This window comes from Lolium perenne, chromosome 7 (assembly GCF_019359855.2).
Source record: "Lolium perenne isolate Kyuss_39 chromosome 7, Kyuss_2.0, whole genome shotgun sequence".
In the NCBI taxonomy this organism is placed as follows: Eukaryota; Viridiplantae; Streptophyta; class Magnoliopsida; order Poales; family Poaceae; genus Lolium; species Lolium perenne.
Genome location: NC_067250.2, coordinates 70,087,199 through 70,103,132, shown reverse-complemented (window position 1 = coordinate 70,103,132; position 15,934 = coordinate 70,087,199). Strand labels below are relative to the sequence as shown.

General features: G+C 47.1%; 1 protein-coding gene across 1 annotated transcript in view; it reads right to left on the bottom strand.

Annotated features, from left to right (window-relative positions):
- Positions 1–274: 274 nt before the first annotated feature.
- The window catches only part of LOC127315938 (uncharacterized), a 41,236-nt gene continuing 25,576 nt past the window's right edge, over positions 275–15,934 (bottom strand). Inside the window, exon 4 of the mRNA XM_071823933.1 lies at positions 275–496. Coding sequence (XP_071680034.1) covers positions 275–496 — 222 coding nt within the window. The remainder of the gene's footprint in view (positions 497–15,934) is intronic.

Genomic DNA, 15,934 nt, shown 5'->3' with positions numbered 1-15,934 from the left:
TTGTAAAACCCTAGGCTGGTTGCATATATAAAGCCAGCCAGGACAACCGAGAGAAGGGGGCCAAGACATAGACAACATAGCTCCGCCTATGGCGGCACCCTGTAAACACATCTATGATCATATAATAGATTGCTAGCAGCACATAGGGATCCTCCACCGAGGGGACCCAAAGCTGGGTACATCGTGTGCCTAATCTCGTTCCCGGAATCTCCATCATCGCTATCTCCCGAAACCCAAATCTACAATACGTAGGCATTCGCGAGGTGATCCCTCGTCAATTGGCGCTGTCTGTGGGAAAAAGCGAGGACTGAATTTTGTTATCCGGGCGAGATCCGTCAAATCCATCAGCAACTTCGTCAGCAAGATTGAAGTCGAGAAAAAGAAGTCGAGATCCCTCATCATCTTCATCAACAAGCACAAATCCGTCGCCAAGCATGAAGAAGAAGCCGTCTACACGATCGGGACCTTGCGCAGCGCCTATCTCGATTGATATTCCCTAGACACAAACCCGCAAGAAAAGCAGTTGTTGTATCACCCCGTCTCTCGCGCAATGGGCCGGATGGCTGTCATCATGTCGCTGCAAAGGAAAGCGAATTACTCCCGAATTGATGAATCTAGTGGACGCCAGGTGCTTCACGTAAAGATCTCATGAATCTAGAAGGAAAAAAGAAAGCAGAGGAGGAGCAAGTCCCGAGAAAGCTTCATCAGAAAATATGCAACAACAACAGGTAAACATGATGATTCACGAGTTCTAAGATCCGATTGTTGAGTTCTCCCGAAAAACAAAAGCTAAGTATTTCTATTTCCAGTTTATAGTATTTGGTCTTTGATTGGGCAATTATCTAACAAAGGCAAACAACACGTAATCTTATCTCTAGCAAGAAAAATCACCGCGTAGAAAATATAGATCAATATTTGCTGCGAATTTTTACGATTAATTTCAGATTTATTTGCAAACGATGACTCCCGCGGACGCCAGCACGACGCACTCGCCATAGCGGATTCGCCATCCGACATAAAGACCACCATGTGCTATATTTTCAATCGGAACAAACTTCGACTGCTTCGCCGCGCACAGTCGCCACACTCGGGGGCTCGTTTGTCTCATCGTGGACTCGATATATTCGGGAGCTCACCCATCACGGACTCATTACTTCATCGACTACTACTACATGGATCCGAACACCCGATAAAGAGCTAAGTGTTTTCTCTTCCGAGAGTTAATTATTATTTACTGTCGCCACACCAGAATACCCGGGGGCTGTGCCATTACAGTATTACAACAAATACACCCGACACTCGGGGCGGCACCATTATATCGTTACCGCAAATACACCATTGGATTTATTTTCTTCGCCTCTCGATATATCTTCATCGGCTCAGTGGATTTATTTTCTTCGGTTTAGTAGATTTCCCTTCTTCGGCTCTGGATATATTTTCTCCGGTTCAGTGGATTTATTTTCTTCGGATCAGTGGATTTATCTTCTTCGGCTTACTGAATTTATTCTTTTCGGGTTATCATTGGTTTCCTCTTATACAATACTACCCGATGTGCTTCCGGGTCAATGGATTCATCTTCTATGGTTCTTACTAGATTTATTTTCTTCGGGTCAATGGATTCATCCTCTATGATATCGGCGGATTCATCTTTAATATATGCTTCGTATTTAATGGCTGGATTCATATTATATTATTTTTTAATGGCTTCACCTTATATGACGCCGCGACTCCGTCAACTTCTTCCGACATCACAGCTAACGCTCGGGGGCTCGACAACGACTTTGCCCCGGGTCACAACTGCGGCACCGCGACTAAGCCACAATCATGATATCACCACATCAGTGCTCGGGGGATCAGCTATTTCTTTATAAACAATTTGGCGGCATCTACTTTTGTTATTTGGTGGTTTCTATTTCGGCTCGATTTCTTCGCTGCACTCCAAGGCTTCATCGATTTAGCTGCACGGCATATCTCCGTTAACTCCGTCGTACCTAATAAGCTAAGTATTTCCTTTAATTTACACAAAGTTGATTATCATTTACTTTCGCCGCATCCGACACTCGAGGGCTCCACGGCATAAATTCATTTTACATATCATCGAATCCGAGCATCTAACACCGCATGCGAAAAAGAGAGTCAAGGAAAAGATAGAAAAAGTTTGTTTATTTGTGCAGGAGAAAGAAAATTTCAAAGTATGCAAGTTCTTGAGCCTATGTCCGGATGCGCGCACCCGACCATAGCCTCGGGGGCTACTCCCATCGGGAGCGCTGGCCGTGCACCCTACAAAATTGTCTTCAAAAGAGAACTCGACGAAATCTTCTTCAGTGAGGAACCCGACGAAATCTTGAGAGAACCCGACGAAATCTTCTTCAGGGAGGAACCCGATGAAATCTTATGAGAACCCGACGAAATTTTGTACAGGGAGGAACCCGATGAAATCTTGAGAGAACACGGCGAAATTGTCTTCAGGGAGAACCCGACGAAATTGTCTTCAAGAGAGGACAGGACCCAACGAAGAATTGTCCTCAATAAGAACCTGAAGAATTGTCCTCAATGAGGACCCGAAGAATTATCCTCAGGGAGGACCCGAAGAATTTTCATCAAGGAGAACCCGAAGAATTGTCCTCAGGGAGGACCCGAAGAATTTTCCTCAAGGGGAACTGAATGGATCGTAGCGAACAAGAGGGGGGGTGAATGGTTGCTACGTCAAGTTTTAAGCTTTTTCAATTTTAGTGCAACGGAAGGTAAAGGTGATTGCTTTAGTGGTGTTGGTGATCCTACAATGATCCTAGAACAAGTGCAACAAACAAAGGAACAATCACAAGATAGTAAGAGTAAGGAGCGGGACAACCGGAGGGCGCGGAGACGAGGCGAGGTTTGTTTCCCGCAGTTCCTCCCACAAAAGGGAGTACGTCTGCGTTGAGGAGGTGCTAGCCTCACACAAGAGACTAGACGGCCACACCACGAAGGAATGCCTCACCTTCTTCCTCGAGAGAGCTCCACGAAGGTGCTCCCCCTTCTCCACTAAGGCACCGGTTGAGGCGGTGATTCCTTCACAAGGTTGGGGCGAGCTCCACACCAGAAGGAGGCTCCCAACAACCCATGGAGCTAGTACAACACCAAGCTAGCCTCCATGGATGCACTTCCTCCAATGTCCCACAATAGGAACCCTAACACCAAGATCCACTAAGGAATAGCAAGTATTGGTGAAATCTCTCTTGGTAGAAATATAGATCGGGGTCTCCTCCACCACTCCTCAAAATTTGAGCAAGATTGGTTGGATGGTTGGGGAGATCCTCAAGGATTAAGCTCAGCAACAATGGAGGAGAGAGAGAGAGAAGAGATAAAAATGAGTTGGGGAAGAAGGGGCCCTTTTATAGGCTCCTCGAAATCCAACCGTTATGTCCAGTTTTCGCCTAAGCGGTACTACCGCTTTTGGGAAGCGGTACTGCCGCTCTGAGTTCGAATTCCCCAGATCTGGTCCACGTGGACGCAGAGCGGTACTACCGCTAGAGGTACCGCTCGAGGTACCGCAATGGGGTCCAAACCTTACTGGATCCAAAGCGGTACCGGAGCGGTACCAGAGCGGTACTGCCGTAACTAGTTACGGTACGTGGGCGGTACCATGGGCGGTACTACCGCTCGTGAGCGGTACTACTGCTCCAGGTACCACAGAGGTACCACAACTCGTACTGTGGGACAATTTCAGCGCAGAACTCAGAGCGGTACTGTGGGGCGGTACCTATAGGGGTAGCGGTACTACCGTTATAGGTACCGGTAGTACCGGCCTGGCTAAAACTTGTTTTCTCCTCTTTTTCTCTCCAGCCATGTCACCTCGCGATACACACACAAAACCAGAAAACCTATAACTACGCTTCAGTCCTCCGATCTTGACGTGTCCAGCGAGGTCACCGTGCACTTGCAAATCTAGCAATGATACTCAAGGCACACGGTGAGATAACTCAAGTGTTGTCATCAAACACACAAAACACGGGGTTTAGACTTTGCTCTTTCAATCTCCCCCTTTTTGGTGTTTGATGACAACACAAGACTTTTCAAAAGCATATGATATTATGATGAGATTCTTAGATTTGCAAAAGCTCGACGGAGCTCCCCCTAAATGTGTGCATATTTTGAATATGTATTTGAATACAAATACACACATCTTAGAGGCATAACTCCCCCTAGATTTTACAAACCAAGCACACATGCAACAAGGATACAAGATCATGTTCAAATAACATATGCGCAATATGGAGGCAACATAAGATCATGTAAGGAGATTTGGGTGAAATTATCATACCATAGCCTTGAGAATACCCAAACTCACCGTAAGATACCTCCATAGAGTTGTTGATGTAGCCACAAGACAAGATAAGCAACTAGGATCACAAGGCTACAAACAACAAAGGTCCCCATCCACATAGGAACTTCTCCCCCTTTGGCATCGGAACACCAAAAAGGAGGGTAAAGAAACTAGAAGGATGGATAAAAAAGAACATACAACCAAGCTTGCAAAAACCAAAAGGGAAAACAAGCTTGAATGAGGTTCTCCCAAAACATGAAGAAAAAGATAGCAAATAAGAAGGACAAAAAGAAGGTCACAAAGAAACACAAAGAACTGAAAAACTCCTCAAAGAGGAGGTTGGTGGCCGAAGCCACCATGTAAGAGTGTAGTAGTGTGAGGTCGTGTAGATGTATCTAGGACTCACGGACTACAACTCAACATGATGCTCATAAGTCACTCAATTGACGAATAGCATATGTTTTGGATTTCTTTATGCATTATGGGGGGAGGGATAGCTCAATATATTTAAACCGCACTCCCCCTATGTTCATGCGTGCCTTTCATCTAGATATATAGTTTGAGAGTGGGATGTGCGCACGACGGTCAAGCAAAGTTCGACGGATCAATGATATTTAGCTCATGCCTCAACTCAATGAAACGCTTCTCGTAGGGCTTCGTGAAGATGTCCGCCAATTGCTCCTTGGTGCCAATGAAGGATAGACCAATATCTCCTCGTGCAATATGGTCCCGGATGAAGTGGTTCCTTATCTCAATGTGCTTCATCTTGCCATGAAGAACCGGATTGTAGGCGATCTTGATTGCGCTCTCATTGTCACACAAAAGAGGCACCTTGCTCTACTCGAGTCCATAATCCCACAAGGTTTGCCTCATCCACAAGATTTGAGCACAACTACTTGCCGCGGCAACATACTCGGCTTCCACGGTGGAGACGGAGACACAATTTTGCTTCTTCGAGGACCAACACACCAAGGATCTTCCAAGAAAGTGACAAGCTCCGGATGTAGACTTCCTATCAACCTTGTCGCCCGCCCAATCGGAGTCGGTGAAGCCAACCAAAGCAAAGTCCGTGTCCCTTGGGTACCATAGTCCGAAGTGTGGGGTATCAACTAAATATCGAAAGATCCTTTTGACTGCCACAACGTGGCTTGCCTTCGGGCTAGCTTGAAACCGTGCACACATACCAACGCTTAACATTATATCCGGGTGAGAGGCACAAAGGTAAAGAAGCGAACCTATCATCGAACGGTAGAGCTTGGGATCCACCACCTTGCCGGTCTCGTCAAGAGAGAGTTGACACTTGAGATGCATTGGAGTTCCAATCCCCTTGGCGCCCTTCATGTCGAAGCGGTTGAGCATGTCTTGGAGATACTTTGCTTGATTGATGAAGGTGCCTTGTCCCATTTGCTTGATCTCAAACCCAAGGAAGTACTTGAGTTCACCCATCATTGACATCTCAAACCTATTTGTCATCAACATAGCAAACTCATCATTGAATTTTGTGTTAGTCGAGCCAAATATGATGTCATCTACATAGAGTTGGCATACGAAAAGCTCCCCATTGACTTTCTTAGTAAAAAGAGTGGGATCAATTTTCCCCACTTCGAAACCACGGTCTTCAAGCAACTCCTTTAGGTGCTCATACCAAGCTCTAGGAGCTTGTTTGAGTCCATATAGTGCCTTTTTGAGCTTGAAGACATGGTCCGGGAAATGGGGATCCTCGAATCCCGGGGGTTGCTTCACATACACCTCCTCATGTAGAGGACCATTAAGAAAAGCACTCTTAACATCCATTTGTTGCAACTTGAAGCCATGATGAGAGGCAAAGGCCAAAAGGATACGGATGGACTCAAGCCTTGCAACGGGTGCAAAGGTTTCACCAAAGTCCACGCCTTCGACTTGAGAATAGCCTCGTGCCACCAATCTTGCTTTGTTGCGGATGACAGTGCCATGTTCATCTTGCTTGTTCTTGAAGACCCATTTGGTGCCGATAACGTTGCGGCAATGATCAGGTCGTTTCATGAGAGTCCACACATCATTCCTCTTGAAGTTGTTGAGTTCCTCTTGCATTGCATTCAACCAATCGGGATCTTCAAGAGCTTCATTAACTTTGAGTGGTTCCACCATAGAGACAAGGCGTGGTGCTCACAAAAGTTTGCTAGTTGCCTCCGGGTGGTTACTTTGCTCTTTAGATCACCAATGACATTACTCAAAGAATGGGACTTGAGGCGCAAGTGTCTTGCAATAGGATCTTCACAGCGAGTGACGGCTAAAGGAGTAGATTCTTGTGGGTCCTCTTGGCTTTCATCACGGTTTAGGTCCTCGCATTGACCTTCATTGTTGTTGAAGTGGGCATCATCAACATGAGATCCGGATGACTCGGGGGTACTAGGAATGGTATTGTCCATAAAGATCATCCCCGAACCATTCGGAGAAGAACTTGAAGCTTGGCCTTGGTCACTTGATGTCGGTTGTTGTTGTAGATGAGCTTGTGGTGAGTGTTGTTCTTGAGCTTGTTGAGGTGAGCTTGTACTTGATTGTTGTTGTAGATGTTGAGGTTGAACTTGAGGTTGTGGTAGAGGTTGGCTTGCATTTGTAAGATCAACGGAAGAAGCTTGGCCTTGTGGTGTAGATGGCTCCACTTGGGTGGAACTTGGTCCTTCCCCGGTACTCATAGAAGGTAGCTCTTGAGGTCGGCGAATGCCAACACCCATCCTTCCTATGGCATCCGGGGGAATTGCATCTCCTTTCTCACAAGAACCACTTCGCTCCTCCAAAGACCTATCATCTTCATCGAATGTCACGTCACAAGATTCTACAACCCGCCCATTTGACTTGTTGAAGACTCTATATGCGTGAGAATCCGTAGCATAGCCAACGAAAATTCCTTCTTGAGCTCTTGAATCAAACTTGGATAGACGTGTGTCCTTGACAAGCACATAGCATTTGCATCCGAAAACCTTGAAGTATGACACATTGGGCTTGTTGCCGGTGAGAATCTCATATGGTGTCTTCTCTAGGCTCCATCATCATGGTTCGAGCGGCTTCGATCAAGGTTCGATTCTTCCTTTCGGCGACCCCATTTTGTTGGGGAGCATATGGCGTGGAGTATTGGTGTTGGATTCCTTCTTCGCCGAGGAAGTCATCCAAAGTATAGTTCTTGAACTCCGTTCCATTGTCGCTCCTTATTGCGAGGATCTTGTTGTCGTACTTGCATTGAACTTGATTGGCAAAATCCATCATGGTCCGTTGAGTCTCACTCTTGTACTTGAAGAAGAATACCCAACAATAGCGTGAATAGTCCTCAACAATGACGAGGCAATACTTCTTTCCTCCAAGACTTTCATGAGACGGTGGACCGAAGAGATCAACATGTAAGAGCTCCAAGCATCTTGTGGTAGAGATGATAGTCTTGGCCTTGTGAGGAGCTCCATGCATTTTTCCTTGTACGCAAGCCCTACAAACACGATCTTTACAAAAAGAGACATCTTCTTTTAGTCCGAGAATGTGGCCACCCTTGTGGAGACTTTGCAAAGTCCTCATGTTGACATGGGCTAGTCGGCAATGCCATAACCAACCCTTGTCACCTTTGGCGAATAGGCAAAGAGTGGAAGATGTTGTCTTTCCGGAGAAGTCAACAACATATAATCCGTTCTCTACATATCCAACAAAAGCTACACGGAGTGTCTTGCTCCACAAGAGGACCACCATATGTTCATCAAAGAAAGTACATAGACCCATGCGAGCAATGTGATGAACGGAGAGTAAGTTGTAACCAAGGGTCTCGACAAGGAGGACATTCACAAGTGAGATGTCGGGTGTTACCAGCACCTTGCCAAGACCCAATACCTTAGAGCACGTGTTGTCGCCATATGATACGGTAGAGTAAGAAGGCTCGAGGTCGACAATAATATTCTTGCTTCCGGTCATATGACTTGTGGCTCCACTATCAACCACCCATTTAGCGCCACCGGAAGCATAGTCCTACAAGGAATCAAGTCTTGGATTTAGGTACCCATTTTTCAATGGGTCCTAGCATGTTAGTAACAAGGGGTTTGGGAACCCAAATAGTCCAATCAACATTGTCCTCTTGAGGACCAATAAAGCGAGCACAACTATGTCCATAGTAATCAACAAAAAGAACATGAGAAGGGTTGTTAGAGCCGGCGAAACCCTTCGAGGCGGAGTTGGGTACTCCATCCCTTCTTGAGCTAGCATTGCTCTCCTCAAGGTTGATCTCCATGTTCTCCTTGTTCTTCTTCTTCTTCTTGGTCCTCTTATTACTCTTCCTCTTTGGCTTGGTAGCCACTCCTCCTTCATTGCAAGAGCCCTCTTTGGCTCCATCTTTGGCTCCAATGACTCCTTCCAAGTACTTGGTTTGAACTTGGAGTCTATCAATCTTGGCCTTCAAACGATTGACTTCATATTCACGCTCCGGGTGTGGATGACAAATATCAAACACTTGGACTTCCTTTGCTTTGTTCACCCGGAAATGTTCCATCAAGGCTTCTTCTTGGAGAGCATTCATCTTCATGAGTATACGCTTGTCACTCTCCAACTTGGCAATGTCACTTTCATGAGTGCCACACGTACGGTCCTTGCTCAAAGGAAAATACTCCTTCAATGCTTCCTCTTGCATGGAATTGACCTCCATGAGCTTGGCTTCCCTCCTCTTCAAGGCGGCTATTTCTTCCTCATGATCACAACAAGTGGCCTTCTCCTTGCTCATGCGGAGACATTCCACCAAAGACTCTTCTTGCATGCTACTCAAACTCAATAGCTTGGCCTTGGTGGTCTCAAGAGTGGCAATTTCTTCTTCATGGTTGCAACATGAGGTCTTCTCCTTGCACAACCGGTAATATTCATCCAAGGCTTCTTCTTGAAGAGCATTGACCTCCAAGAGAAGAGCATTGTGCTTTCTCAAAGAAGCAACTTGATCAACAAGCTCTTCATGGCAAGAGTTGGGGTCTTCATCATCTTTCTCTTTGTTAGCTTCCTCGAGAGAGAGCATCTTCTTTTTGAGCTCACCCATCAAACCTAGAGCATGGTCTCGGTCCTTGATGAGTTGGGAGACAATAGCCTTGTTGGAGTCTTCAAGGACGATGACACTAGCTTCAAGAAACATGCGCAAATTTTGTTCATCTTCAAGCTCTTCTTTGAGAGAGGCAATCTCATTTGCCGCTTCCCTTTCCAACCTCTCCTTCTCCTCTATAAGGTCTTGTGCCGCACCAAGTTGGCTCAAGAGAGCCCCAACATGAGTCTTGGTATCCCCTTGCATGTTAGTGAGAAAAGAATCTAAACCCATAATCTCACGTTTAACGGTGAGACTAGTGGCATCATCAATATATAGAGCATTAGTCGAGGATGATGTTTTGGAAGGGGATTTTACCTTCGTGGATACCTTTGCCATAAGGCAACGAGCATTGTTGGTGACGAGATTCTCATTTGGAGAGTAGAAGAGGGAGATAGAGGGAGTGGTAATGGCGATGGCGGCCACTCCCTCTCCTTCCTTGTTGGAGCTCTTGTCCCCACGTTCTTCATCCTCATCGGAGGAGTATTCTTCTCGAATGATGAAGGCTCTAGGCTTCTTGGTGAAGGAGACCTTGTCGTCATCAGACTTGGGGGAGAACTTGGAGAATCCTTTGGAGAGTGACTTGAACTTTTCCTTGCGGATAAGCCTTCCACCATGATCTTCTCTTCTCTCAAACATACAATCCGCGACAAAATGACTCTTGTCACTACAATTGTAGCATGTTCTTCCCCTTTGCCCCTCCCTTGGGCTCTTGGAGAAACTTCTTGGAGAATCACGTGATCTTCTTGGTCTTGTGCTTCGGGACTTGTTTCCATCCCAAAATTTCTTGGCGGCGAGAGCCATGTGCTCATGATAATTGATCTTGAGATCATCCGGTCCCCACTCAATGGGATCCTCATCGCTTTCACTAGCCTCATGTACCTTCATCTTCAATGCAAGGTTGGGCTTGCGTGTGTTGTGGGCGCAAGCAACAAGATCCTCTGCATTCTTCTTGGAGATGTCCAAAGCGATGACTTCGCTAAGAACTTCATCGGATGTCATACCACGGAAGGAGGCGTTTTGGCGGATGGCCGTCAACTTCACTTCCTCATAAGGGAGGAGAGCGTTGTAGAACTTGCGCTTGATCCAATGGTCATCCACAAACGTTGCTCCAAGATCTTGCATTTGTACGGCAAGAGCGATGAGGCGCCGGTACATTACTTCTGGGGTCTCTCCTTCAATAATGACGAAATTGTCGGCCATGTTGTTCACTTCATCGAAACGAGAGCTTCGGATGCTCGCATTTCCGAGGAAGAGCTTGTCGAGTTTATCCCATGCTTCCTTGGCGGTCTTGAGCGAGTGGATATGAGCGCGGTCCTTTGGCATGACGGCCATGTGAATCATGTTGATTGCGGTGGCGTTGAGTTGGTCATCCACCACATCTCTTCTTATCAAGCTCTTTGGGTCTCGTGGTGAGTAGCCTTCCTCAATGATGTTCCAAAGCTCGGTAGATGCGCTGCGCACATGTGAACGCATTAAGAATTGCCAATTTTCAAAGTTATTTGACTCAAGTAACGGTGGTGAACCATGCGACAAGATATGTGGCATAGGTATTGGAACATTTATGGTGTAATCACTTGGTGGTGGCACCTCATGATAACCCCCTAGACGTTCCGCAACCGGTGTCTCATCCTTCCCCTTTGTTGAAGTGCCGGTCTCCCCAAGCCCTTCCTTTTGTGGATCTTTTGTCGCTTGCGCGACAAAATCAACAAGAGGAAACGGGTTAGCTTTTGGTGGGGGATCCTCGGCACTTGCTTTAGGATCAACACTAGGGTTCGGTTTTTGAGCAACCAACTCCATCATCATCGCCTTCATTTGGTTAACGATGGATGACTCCAATTTCTTGAGGTCATTCAACGTAGCCGTTGTGGTATCGACGGGAGATGATGGAGCGGGTGGCACAAGGGAAGGTGACCCATTCGTCACACCCGCATCTTGTTCGGCCATTTCTTAGGCGGTAAAGCCCGAGCAAGAAAAACCTTGCTCTGAAACCAATTGAATGGATCGTAGCGAACAAGAGGGGGGGGTGAATGGTTGCTACGTCAAGTTTTAAGCTTTTTCAATTTTAGTGCAACGGAAGGTAAAGGTGATTGCTTTAGTGGTGTTGGTGATCCTAGAACAAGTGCAACAAGCAAAAGAACAATCACAAGATAGTAAGAGTAAGGAGCGGGACAACCGGAGGGCGCGGAGACGAGGCGAGATTTGTTTCCCGCAGTTCCTCCCACAAAAGGGAGTACATCTGCGTTGAGGAGGTGCTAGCCTCACACAAGAGACTAGACGGCCAAACCACGAAGGAAGGCCTCACCTTCTTCCTCGAGAGAGCTCCACGAAGGTGCTCCCCCTTCTCCACTAAGGCACCGGTCGAGGTGGTGATTCCTTCACAAGGTTGGGGCGAGCTCCACACCACAAGGAGGCTCCCAACAACCCATGGAGCTAGTACAACACCAAACTAGCCTCCATGGATGCACTTCCTCCAATGTCCCAAAATAGGAACCCTAACACCAAGATCCACTAAGGAATAGCAAGTATTGGTGAAATCTCTCTTGGTAGAAATATAGATCGGGGTCTCCTCCACCACTCCTCAAAATTTGAGCAAGATTGGTTGGATGGTTGGGGAGATCCTCAAGGATTAAGCTCAGCAACAATGGAGGAGAGAGAGAGAAGAGATAAAAACGAGTTGGGGAAGAAAGGGCCCTTATATAGGCTCCTCCAAATCCAACCGTTATGTCCAGTTTTCGCCTAAGCGGTACTACCGCTTTTGGGAAGCGGTACTGCCGCTCTGAGTTCGAATTCCCCAGATCTGGTCCATGTGGACGCAGAGCGGTACTACCACTAGAGGTACCGCTCGAGGTACCGCAATGGGGTCCAAACCTTACTGGATCCAAAGTGGTACTGGAGCGGTACCAGAGCGGTACTGCCGTAACTAGTTACGGTACCTGGGCGGTACCATGGGCGCTACTACCGCTCGTGAGCGGTACTACCGCTCCAGGTACCGCAGAGGTACCGCAACTCGTACTGTGGGACAATTTCAGCGCAGAACTCAGAGCGGTACCGTGGGGCGGTACCTATAGGGGTAACGGTACTACCGCTACAGGTACCGGTAGTACCGGCCTGGCTAAAACTGGTTTTCTCCTCTTTTTCTCTCCAGCCATGTCACCTCGCGATACACACACAAAACCAGAAAACCTATAACTAAGCTTCAGTCCTCCGATCTTGACGTGTCCAACGAGGTCACCGTGCACTTGCAAATCTAGCAATGATACTCAAGGAACACGGTGAGATAACTCAAGTGTTGTCATCAAACACACAAAACACGGGGTTTAGACTTTGCTCTTTCAAGAACCCGAAGAATTGTCCTCAGGGAGGACCCGAAGAATTGTCCTCAGGGAGGACCCGAAGAAATTTTCTTCAAGGAGGAACTTGACGAAATTTTCATCAAAGAGAAATTCAAAAAAAAAGAGGGTGGAAAAATCTTCGGGTTCATTAACTCGTCATTTATTCCGAACAAGAGCGTCGGCAGGGTACCTGACGACAATATAGAAGAACCAAATATATTCGGCTATCCCGTCACGCCGTGAAAAATATAGAAGAGCCCGAAAAATGGGTCATTACATCAGCCGAACAAGGCGCTAGACAATATATTCTCGGAACGCGTCCGTTGCGGTAAAAACTCCGAATGCCGTGACTCGTAAAAAGGCCACGAAGGTAAGTCCCCAGGATCTGTCCTGCGCGGCGTGGCACCGCCTCTGACGGCGTTCTGCTACTTTTTTCCATATCAACAGATGCGAAGAAAAATCCTAACGGACGCGTTAGGTACCCGATAAAACATGACTGGAATTCGGCATCTGGTAAGTCCTGAAGCGGCACATGTCGAATTATGCTAGTATCCCGAGATCATGTCCGGGGACGTGATCTTGAAGTATGTTTTTGCGGATTGCCTCAAGAGCAGTTAACTGGTACCTGATCCGTCAGATGAACCAGCCCCAATTACCGTTATCCCTGCACAATATATTTGATGAAGAAAATATAGTGTCTCTTTGGTCTCGAAGAATTTGAAAAAGAGAAAAAGCATGGAATTTCATTTGATTCTGTAAATATATAAAGGTTTGTAGACTCAACTCGACTCTGCAACTCGAGTATAGCCTACTCCCATCGGGAGCACATGGATTTCATTAAGTCCTCCAACAGGAGTCGATAAAAAGAGGGGCTGTGCCCAGAAATAGTCAAGTTCTTCATCGAGTAGTACAACTTGAGTCTATGCCCAAGTGCAAGCACTTGCCCATAGACTCGGGGGCTACTCCCATCGGGAGAGCTGACCGCGCACCCGATAGAAAACCAATTTCGAGACATCATCTATGCTACACATGATCTACGACATGGACCTCGCCTTGTATTTCTTCGACTTCGGAGATGATTATACTTGGAGTCTCTACGCAAGTCTTCGACTTCCCTAGACACTCGGGGGCTACTGACATGGGTATACCCTTCGGGTACCCATTATTAGTAGGGATTCCTATTTTCGTGCCCTCGGGTCCTTAGTTGTACTCAGTTTTCCCCAGCCCCTTAGTTTTTCCTCAGTTTTACCCTAGCCTTTGTCTGAAGACCCGCAGAAGGAGCTCAGACGGAAGGAATCCGTTTATTTGGACGTTCTGTGCTAACGTGTTGCGCCGCGTCGTCTGTGGGGCCGCGTCGTGTGGGGCCGCGTCGTGTGGGGCCGCGTCGCGTGGGGCTGGTAGAAAGGGACCGCGTGGGACAGGACGAGAAGCGTTTGGTTGCACGTGAGCAGGAGCTGGGTTTTGTCTCTCTCGGCCCAAATTGGCATTTTTAAGAGCACCTTTTCCCCTCTTTCTCTCTCTGTCTTTTTCACCAAATTAGTATCAAATCTAGAGAAGCTTCTATTTCTGTCTTTCTTCAATATGGCAGCAAATCTAGTAGCAAATCTCTGGGGTTATTTATGCCTTTTGGCCCTCGTTTTTTGCCCAATATGGCAGCAAATCTAGTAGCAAATCTAGAAGCTAGTATATGATAAATTCACAACAGCATAATCACAAAACTAAGTATAATACATAAACTGCATACAGCAGCCAAAAGCAGGCAATAACGTTGTTAATGTTCACGACAAACTAAGCTGAAAAATATACAAGACGCACGCAATGTATGGACAACAAGAAGATTAGGATGAATGAATTTGTTCTTCATTCCTCCTCATATATTTCTTCGTTGCTCCATTCGTGCATTTCCCCAAGGAAATATTCATTGAACTCCTTCCGTCTGCAGTGTGCGGCCAATACATCCTCCAAACGGTATGGCCTGTGTTCATTACTCATACCGTAGCTTCCTATTCTATCCACACGCATCGGCCACTCATCCCAGGCCTTTGTATCATGAGAGTACTCTCTGATATAACCCAAATCCGCGTAGTAGATACTGCCAGGTCGAAGTGTCGGGTACACTCTGGTGTCGACGGAGATACACCGGATATAATTCACGAAGAAGGCATTACTGCCAATGTTACTGACCGGATGGAGAGAGCGGCTCTGAGTGTCCACACGGTACACCAAAGGTTTGCCCGCCAAAGCCTCGCTGACCAACAACACAAGCAGCAGATCACCATCCGACTTCACAAGGTAGAACTTCTGACGTCCAAGTTCTGAAAATGAAATTAGTGTCTCCATCTTGACAAGGCTCGCGCCTGTCGCAATCGTACATTGGTGCACACTATTCTTCCGATCTCAAAATTGTCCGCAGCTATCGCATACAGTTCACCATTGAACGGGGTAATGCAACGCAGTATAATGGTTCTTGATCGAAAATCTTCCTTCTCCCCAATCTTCATTTATATCCTTAGTTGGAGTGCTCTCATCGACCCAACCAATTTCCGACGGGTAATTGGCGGCAACGAAGATCATAGTCGGGGATTTGATAACAGCGACTAATTTCAGAAAAACAGATGGCATCTGCGCCTCAAACATAGTGTTCGATTTCTTTGTGAGTGGGTTCAGCAGCCGTATCTTGTGCGGCGGGTTCTTCTGGGCAAGCACGATGACACCACGGCAAAAGCCGACGAAGTAGTATCTAAAATATATTGATGAAGATAACATTCAGCACTAAGATGTGTTTAAGATTGAAAATAAAAAGGTAGATATGGAGGAATTTGAACCTTGTATGAACTTCCGATAGATCTATGGTGACGTAGCGTGATGTGCCGAGTTGGAGGAAGGTGAACTCAGCGACGCGTGGAAGGGTGTGGTGTAGCATGATCCATTCGTCCAGGTGCACGTCGGGCTCAGGCAAACCTGAGCGCCAATTTCTACAGACTTGCCTCATAGCAGAGTAGGTGTCGGCGTACTCCTCGTTCGCCAGTAAGCATTGGCCGATCTTGTGAAGTGGTCCATCAGCCGAGAGAGAGGCCCAGTTCACGAAGGCGCCGCGCTTGGATGCGCCGCCCTCGGAGGCGATGCGCTCGGCGGCGGCGCGCTCGGCGGCGACGGGCTCGGCGGCAACGGGCTCGGAGGCGACGGGCGCGGAGGCGACGGGCTCGGAGGCGACGGCCGCCG